This window comes from Oryx dammah, unplaced genomic scaffold (genome assembly GCF_014754425.2).
Source record: "Oryx dammah isolate SB20612 unplaced genomic scaffold, SCBI_Odam_1.1 HiC_scaffold_21, whole genome shotgun sequence".
In the NCBI taxonomy this organism is placed as follows: Eukaryota; Metazoa; Chordata; class Mammalia; order Artiodactyla; family Bovidae; genus Oryx; species Oryx dammah.
In genome coordinates this window covers 8,908,579-8,916,878 of record NW_024070205.1, presented here as the reverse complement: position 1 = coordinate 8,916,878, position 8,300 = coordinate 8,908,579, and the positions used below count along the sequence as shown (strand labels likewise).

Below are 8,300 nucleotides of genomic sequence, written 5' to 3'. Positions count from 1 at the left end.
CCATCCTCAGGTAACTCCCACCATCCTCAGGTAACTCCCACCATCCTCAGGTAACTCCAGACAACCTCAGATAACTCCCCGCCATCCTCAGGTAACTCCAGACATCCTCAGGTAACTCAGGTAACTCCCCACCATCCTCAGGTAACTCCAGACATCCTCAGGTAACTCCCCTCAAGGTACCGGGCAGGGACACTCCCAGGCTCCGGAGGTGCGCAGCCTGGAGCCCCAGGGACTAATAATCTCATGGTCCTGGAGCCCGGGCCTGGATGAGCAGGGATCCGTTACAAGGAGCAAGGCAGGAGGAAGAAAAAGGCCACGGTTGCCAGGTCAGGGCTAGAGGCTGAGGGAGGCAGGAGGCAGCTCCCAGAGGCACGTGAGCTTTTGGGGTGTTTTTCAGAAAAGAACCACGTTTATTTGCAATAGAAACCATGGTCTGGGGAAAAAAAAAAAACTATTAGCAAATGTAGAGTCTGTGTTCTGTTCGGGGTCACACCAGGAAACCAGGTATTATATGAACTTGCTAGCGGTGATTCTTTCTGGAGCTCCGAGCCAGAGACCTTGGAGAGAGAGGATACAGTTTGGGAACACACGCAGGAATCCCGGAGAACCTGGGGCCCTGGGGAACCGCACTCCTGGCTGTAGCGCAGACAGGAAGTAGCCAGGAGACTGATGAGCAGAACCAAACAGCTCGCACCCTCAGCCAGGAGGTGGCAGAGCTATGAAGGACCATCACAGGGCGATGACACCACCGGATGTACATTTCTGGGAGACCACGCTGGCCAGTGAGGCCAGAAAAACCCCAGTGGGCTCCCCTCACCACATCGATAACCCGAAGCAGCTACCAGTATCTTTCCTTATGTTAGCGCGTTAATCTCACCAAAAAAAAAAAAGTAACTGTGACCCCAGTTTACAGATGGGGAAGCTGAGTCTCATGGAGGCCAGGAGTGGCAGGGGTGGACCTCAGGATGGGCTGGAGCGTCAGGAGGTGGTGTGGATTTCTGATTCAGAAGAAGTGGGCAAGTGGAGAAGCTGGGAATTTCCCACTGTGGGGGCGGGGGTGGGGCGCAGGGACGCCCTTGGGATCGCGCGCCGCTGCACCCACCGCACCCCTGCCTTGTTTTCCGGCCCCCGGCACCCAGGTTCCGGCAGCTGGTGGCGGAGCAGGAGCCAGAGGTGCAGGAGGTGTCCCGGCTCTTCCGCTCGGTGCTGCAGGAGGTCCTGGAGAGGATGGAAGAGGAAGAGGAGGCGCAACGGCTGACGCGCCAGTGGAGCCTGCGGGCCCCCCGAGGCAGCCTGGCCACCTTCAGGAGCCGTGCGCGCATCACCCCCTTCGCCAGCGACATCCACACCATCTCCGAGGACGTGGAGCGGGACACGCCGCCGCCGCGGGCCTGGAGCTTGCCCGAATTCCGGGCACTGAAGGAGGACTGATCCTGCTTTCCCTGCCCGAGGCGGGGCCCCCTCTGGGAGGGTATGATAGACCTGGACCATCCCGAGTCCTGGAACCTCCCCACTCTGCCCCGACCCCGACATGGGACCAAAATGACTGCCCATCCCAAGATATGCCTGTAAGACAGAGCAACCCCTCCCTGCCCGGCCTCTCCCACTGACTGCCAGGCCTGGAGTCAGGAATTGGAGCTGCACCCAGAGTCCCCTGTTCCCCTGCGCGCAAGTCGGCTGGAGCAGCCCTTTCCCTGCCCCGCAGAGATTTTTGGGGGTCTCAGCAGACAGACCACCACCTCTTCCCCATCTCCTGCTTCTGTCTGGAACGGAAGAGTGGCCCTGCCTTTTGCCAAGTCATGAGTTCTCACTCCAACTTAAGGATGTCCCATCACCCCCACTCCCTGGATAGCGATGAGGGACAACCCGTTGGCTGGTGGTCATTCTCTGCTGGTGACTGTCGTGCACCCCACCACAGCCAGTGGGTCCCAGCCTGGTGGGTGGGCAGAGCTGGAAGGGACGACCGGTCCACTCTCCTCAACTAGTGAGTGAGGAAACAGGCTCAGAAGAGGGTGGGATTCTGCCACCGTTAACTGCAGCCTGATCCCCTTGGGCGGTGAGCTTGTTCCCTTACACACATGTCTCTGCCCCTGAATCTGTGAGTCCTGGACTATAATGTGACAAGCCCAAGGGCTGATCTCCACCTGCCTGTGGTCTGACCCATCTCTTACCTTGGCACTGGTGTGGGGGTCTGTAATAGCTCGGGGCAGAGGTGGGTTGCTATTACCCCACCCCACAGTGTCATCACGTGGGAGGGGCCAGTCCCCAGCAGAAACTTCCAGAAGCTAAGCTTCAAGGCCTTCGGACTTGCTGCTCCAGAAAGACAGGTGTTTGACTCCAGGGTCCCTTCTCTACCTGGCTGTGCCTGCTCTTTGACTTTCTTCAGAGAAGTGATGTCCAGACTTGTAACTGACCTCAAGGTACCCAAGTGAAATATTCCAGAACCTCCCCACAGGCTTCACTGTTGTTCCATTTCTAACCCAGTTAGATCTTGGTGATGAGCATATGATTATCCAGTGCATGGATCAACAGTGGCAGACGCGGAAGTCCAGGCAGCCTCCCCACACACTCTGGGCTGAAGTCGGGTGGGTGGGGGGTGGGTGGGGAACATGTCTGGCTCCAGTTATCAGTGTGTGCTCAGAAAATGCAAGTGGGTTTTACTATTGTGTGCACTAAGTCACTGCAGTCGTGTCTGACTCTCTGCCACCTTATGGCTGCAGCCTGCCAGGCTCCGCTGACCAAGGGATTCTCCAGGCAAGAATACTGGAGTGGGTTGCCATGCACTTCTCCAGGGAATCTGCCTGACCCGGGGACGGAACCTGGGTCTCTTTTGCCTCCCGTAATGGCAGGCAGGTTCTTTACCACTAGTGGCAACTGGGAGGCCCAGGTCTAAATAAAATATCAGAAGGAGACAATTTAACAGCGAGGGGAAATCTGTATATTTCCTGACCAAACTTAGTGGGAAAAAAGTTCTTTTTATGATCTGGTTTTGGATCTTTTCACTCAGATCTGAACAAGAGAATTATAGGATGGTGGAAAACCTCTCATCCAATGCTAATAGGATGAAAGAGTTAATTGACTTATGAACACGATTGGTGAAAGTTGAGAATCACTTAAATAAACATACACATCTAAAGTATCTTACATATTCTAAGACATAAAGACGTTCATTCAATTGCTAAACTTTTAATGTAGACCGAAGCTGTGTTTACTTTTTTGGTGACATGTGTGGGTTGTCTGATGGGAATTCTGCACTTACGTTTTCTTGTTTGTGTGTACTTTAATCAAAACAAGAACAACTGGTATAAACAGATTTTGGCCTCTTATGAAAACCCTTCCTGCTCACCTCAATCAAGACAGACTGACCCCCACCAGCTTCAGACCCTAGTCACCTACTGGAGGAATTCCCAGCTGGCAGCACTCAGACCCATAAGTTACTCCTCTGGATTCAGGTCATTAAATGGAGTAATGAGACCTAAATTTCTGGTTTTATAAACCTAGTGACAACAAATGAAAGAACAAAACAGTTTGAGAGTCTCCTTGTGAGTGTGGTATCTGGAGATGGGTTGAGTCTGCTCCAGACTGGGTAGTTTCTTTGCACTCGGCTAACACCACTGGCCACTAGAGGGAGTCAGTGGGTGTGGGAACCACTTCCTGATAACATTTTCTTTTGCTGAGTTGTTTCCGTTTTTCACTTGTTTCGCCTTATGAACATTTTCAGGTACAGAAATGTAGAGAGGAAAGTGTATGGAGTTTCCATATGCCCATCACCAAGGCTTAAAAGTTAATAACATGTTGCCATATTTGCTTTTCTACTTTTTGGTGAAGTATTTAAAAGTAAATCCTAGACATCATAATATTTTGCCCCTGAATACTTCAGGATGCACTGCAAAGGAATAAGAAAAATTTCCTGTGTAACTACAGTAGAATACTATCACTCCTCCCCAAACTAACAGTAATTCTTTAGTATTATCTAATGCTCAAACCACATTGACATTTCTCTAGCTTTTCCCAACCAATGATCTTTGCAGTTTATTTCTTTGAATGAGGATCTAATCAAGTAGTTTGTTTTATTCTTGGTCATATAGTGTTTATTTAATTCCACAATAGAGTGTTGGTTAAAAAGAGTGCTTATGAAACATGAGTGTTAGTGTGTGGTAAGTTAATGACGGCACATAAATGATAACAATTCTGCAAATTAGCCTAAGGATGCTCTTTACTCAGATCCTGTTTTATTCTTCTGATTAAAGTTCTTCCAGAGCAACCAAGATTTTCTAATATCTTGCAAAATAACATCAAAAATAATAATGACAATAATTTGTCAAAATTAATTTGACTTTTCATTTGGTGAAAATACTCTTCACATTTAGGTATCTTATTTTTTTGAGACATTCATGCAAATGGAAACTGTAAGCCTTATCCTCTTTTCTTGCCATTTAGAAACAAAACACTAAAATTTGTCAAAATAACTCGAAGGAAGTCTCAAGAATTCTAATAGTAGGTAATGAAAAAATTATCTTTTAATGTCATCAACACATAGTGAAATTCAGTCTGTCATTTTTTTTTCAGGATAAAGCACTATTTGTATATTTATATAATAAATTCTTGTATAGCTAAATATTGTCAGTCTGTCTTATATTCATGTGTTTCTCTAACAAAACACAATGTTATTTGAAAATTCATTCAACCTAAATGACAAATCATTTTTAGACAGCTATTTAAAATCAGTTTAACACCTTCCATCATTTGTTAAATAGAGAAACTGGCATCTGTTTCCTTATGAATATTATTATGTATTATATCAAGTTAGCCTTATTATACTTAGTAGGATGCTAATCTAAAAATAAAAACAATGACTAAACATCATGACTTTATCATAATCAAGGCAGAAATAGCAAGATTATTTTTTAAAGTTTCTAAAAATGTCCAAGGTTTTTTTTTTTTTTTTTTTACGAAGGAAGGCATTCAGGAACTGACCAAAGTTGGGGAGTGTTCTCTAGCACATCTGATTGTGCTGCATTCCAGTTCCAGTTCCCTTGCTGGAACAAATGCAACATTCCCAGAGCCCAGCAGTTAGCAGTCCTCCAGCAGTCTCCCCTCCCAGCTAGCATTCGGTGCAGGGAGGATTCCACTCCCGGGACAAGGCATTCCTCTCCATGTAGCCAGAATCCTGAGGCTAACAGCTTAGAACTGCTTTCGGCTCCTGCTTGCTGGTGGGGGGCTGGGGGCCTCTGCGAGGCTCTCACCAAGTATCCAGAACAAAGGGCAGTGTGGATTGAGGTCATCCTTTCCTGGGTAGAAATCAAATCAAGCCAGTAGGCAAAGAAGCTGCTCCAACGTGTGGCTTCATGGATGTGAGAAATGCATCTTTTACCCAAATGAGCCAGTCCAACAATATTGCTATGAATAGAAATGGCTTCTTCATCAAGAAAATTCCTTTATTAACCTTTGAATAAAGGTTAATCCAGGGCTTCCCTGTAGCTCAGACAGTAAGTTATCTGGGTGGAGAAGATCCCGTGGAGAAGGGAATGGCAACCCACCCAGTGTTCTTGCCTGGAGAATCCCATGACAGAGGAGCCCGATGGGCTACAGTCCATGGGGTCGCAGAGAGTCAGACACAACTAAGTGACTAACACCACCACTACTACTGACCTTTGAATGGTTTACCTTTACCCTTTACCCACCGTATCTCATTTGTCTGTGACCCTGAGAGGAAGAGCATTATATTTTGTCGCAGGTTACAGCAAGTGGCCTGCCTGGAATGGAAGCCAGAGTTCTCAGGATTACAGATCCTACGTGCACCTAGCTCCAGCTGATGGTATTATAGATGAGAAAACTAGAAAGTTCCTTCGATTATCTAACCTTCTGTTGCCATATCAATCTTTTGCCCTATATACACAGGAGAAAATAAAACAATAACCACTGCTCTTTGTCCCTTGTAGGAAGACAGCTCCTTGTTAATCTGCTTTCTGAGGAACTTTCCATTTTGGTTGGTTTTCTCTCTGTCACTTCATCTTCTCTTAAAAGATATCCTACCTTTTACCCATGAACAGATTTTGCTCTGCCTCAGAGAGGACAAAGGCATTTAATAGTGCAAATGAACTTGTTGGGACTTTTGGGCTGCTGGAAACTCTGGATGATGGTTCTCCCAAAGTGATTCTCCCATTTATGTCTTTGCAAATCCCTCAGCTCTCTGAGCTCTTGTTTCTCATCTAAGCATGTCGTCCTATCTGCTTCCCAGAATTGTGGTGAGGTTAAAATAAGATCAAATACTTTGCAAACTATAAAAGAACTTTCAAATGTAAGCTCTGCCAGTTGTTCATGACAGTCCTCCCTTCAGTTAGCACAGATTCCAGAGAGTCGATGGAACACACACCGAGGAGCAGTTGTCATCGTCCTTCCTCTGAAATAACCAGACCCTGCCCTTTAATCATTGTTCCTGAGCCCAATTTCCCTATTCATCTAGATCTCTGGTTCTCAAGCTTGGCTGCACGTTAGCCTGCTGCAAAAGCTTTTAAATATTCTGGCACCAGCTGCCCTCCAGGGCAAGTAAATTAGAAACTCGGGGTGAGACCCAGGTGTCCATCTAAAGCTCTCCAGGTGATTCCACCATGCAGCCAGGGCTGTGAACCCTGACTGTTTTTAGGTTACTCTCTCTGGGGGTTTCAGGACATTCTCTGTTCTCATGTCTTGAATCTATTTGAATCTACCACACGCCTGAATGGTTTCATCTCAACAGGAGATGGAGGCACTTTGGAGCAATTGTTATTGCTAAGACCATGTGTTATCTTATGTTAGAGACGGATGGTTGCAAGGTTGCTTATCACATAGATGTCTCTAATCTTTGCTTAGCAGTATCAGGAGATACTTGGAGGTGAGATGAGATGTCTCTTGTAGAGAGTGCTGCAAGTACCACTTTATTGCAGCTGGAAAGATGGAGAAGATGATGGAATCAGTGCTGTTTCTTACCAACTGGAAAGAATATAATCATGTAGGATGACAATTACCTGATGTCTGTTGTAGAAACTATTCATAAGGGTGTATGAGAGAGACACAGAGAGAGAGAGAGGGGGGGGTGAAAGAGAGACAAAGAGTTAGAACCCACCGTGTGGAAGGGTGGTGGGGAGAGGCGCTACTCACCCTTTCTTCCCTTTCCGTGCCTAGTGCCGTGACCGTGAGGCAGCTGGCCAAGGTGAGCGAGCGGGGAGAGGTGCTGTCACGGTATTACGCTCTCATCCCAGGACCATCTTCGCACACAAGCTGGTGCTGGGAACCAAGCCCCTCGTCTGCAGAAGGCCCCCTGGTGGTCACGGGGGGCTCAGCTAGAGAGTCCGTCAGCTGGCTGCAGGGTCCCCAGGGGTGAGCCCTGCACTGGTCCTCCCCAGCCCCAAGCAGCCAGCACCCCCCACCCCCATTAGCAAGTCTGCTCGGAAGGACAGGAGGCCTGGGCAGCAGCCGCTGCAGCCCAGCCACCCAAGTGGGGCATCTACTCTCATCTATAAGCTGTGTGACCTTGGCCAGCTATTTAACCTTGTGGAGTCTGTTTTCTCATTTGAGTAGTAATATTTTCATGTCGCTGGGGTGGCAGGGATGAGCTGGGATGAAGGCAAAGGGATGAAGCACTGAAGCCAAGGGGCTTATTTCCTGCTTCCCTCCCCACATGTTCAGAGGCCCCCAGCTGGGGCAGGAGGCACGTGTGTTGCTCTGCACCTGCTCACCTGCCCTCTAGATGGCCAGGGGCCTGTCCCCTTGGCATCGGCTCTGTGCCCCAGGCTCTGTTCTGGGCACCTTCCCTTAAGAGCACATCACACTTCCTTCTGCCCGTTTTCTCACTCAACCTCCACACTAACCGTGGGAGGCAGCTGAGGCAGCAGTGCTGTGTCCAGTGTACACCCAGGAGCTCAGTGACTTGGCCAACTTTACACGGCAAAGCACTGCCCAGAGCAGCGAGAAAACCACCTACCGTCTCGGAAAACCTACACTGTGTGCCAGGCCCAGGCAGCTTACTGACGCTCACAAAAGACACAGCCAGGCGGGCACTTTTCTCCCTACTTCAGAGATAAGCAGGCAGAGGTCTAGATCATTTGTGGCTTTCCCCAGGTTGCACCAGAACTTGAGCCCCTCTCTCATCCGCTGCAGAGGCCGCTCTGCCTCTGTGGCAGAGACTTGAACCTACTTCTCTGGATTTCTGGAAAACTGCTTTCTTCTCAGCACAGTCCTATCCACCAAGCACAGCCTAGCAAGCTCAGAGCTGCAGCCAGAAGCACAGCCCTGGACATTTCAGTAATGCCTTCTTTGCC

General features: G+C 48.6%; 1 protein-coding gene across 1 annotated transcript in view; it reads left to right on the top strand.

The window, feature by feature from the left end:
• The window catches only part of RD3 (RD3 regulator of GUCY2D), a 2,310-nt gene extending 879 nt beyond the window's left edge, over nt 1-1,431 (top strand). The window contains exon 2 of the mRNA XM_040263108.1: nt 1,140-1,431. Within this exon, the coding sequence (XP_040119042.1) occupies nt 1,140-1,431 (292 nt within the window). The remainder of the gene's footprint in view (nt 1-1,139) is intronic.
• Nucleotides 1,432-8,300: the final 6,869 nt, after the last annotated feature.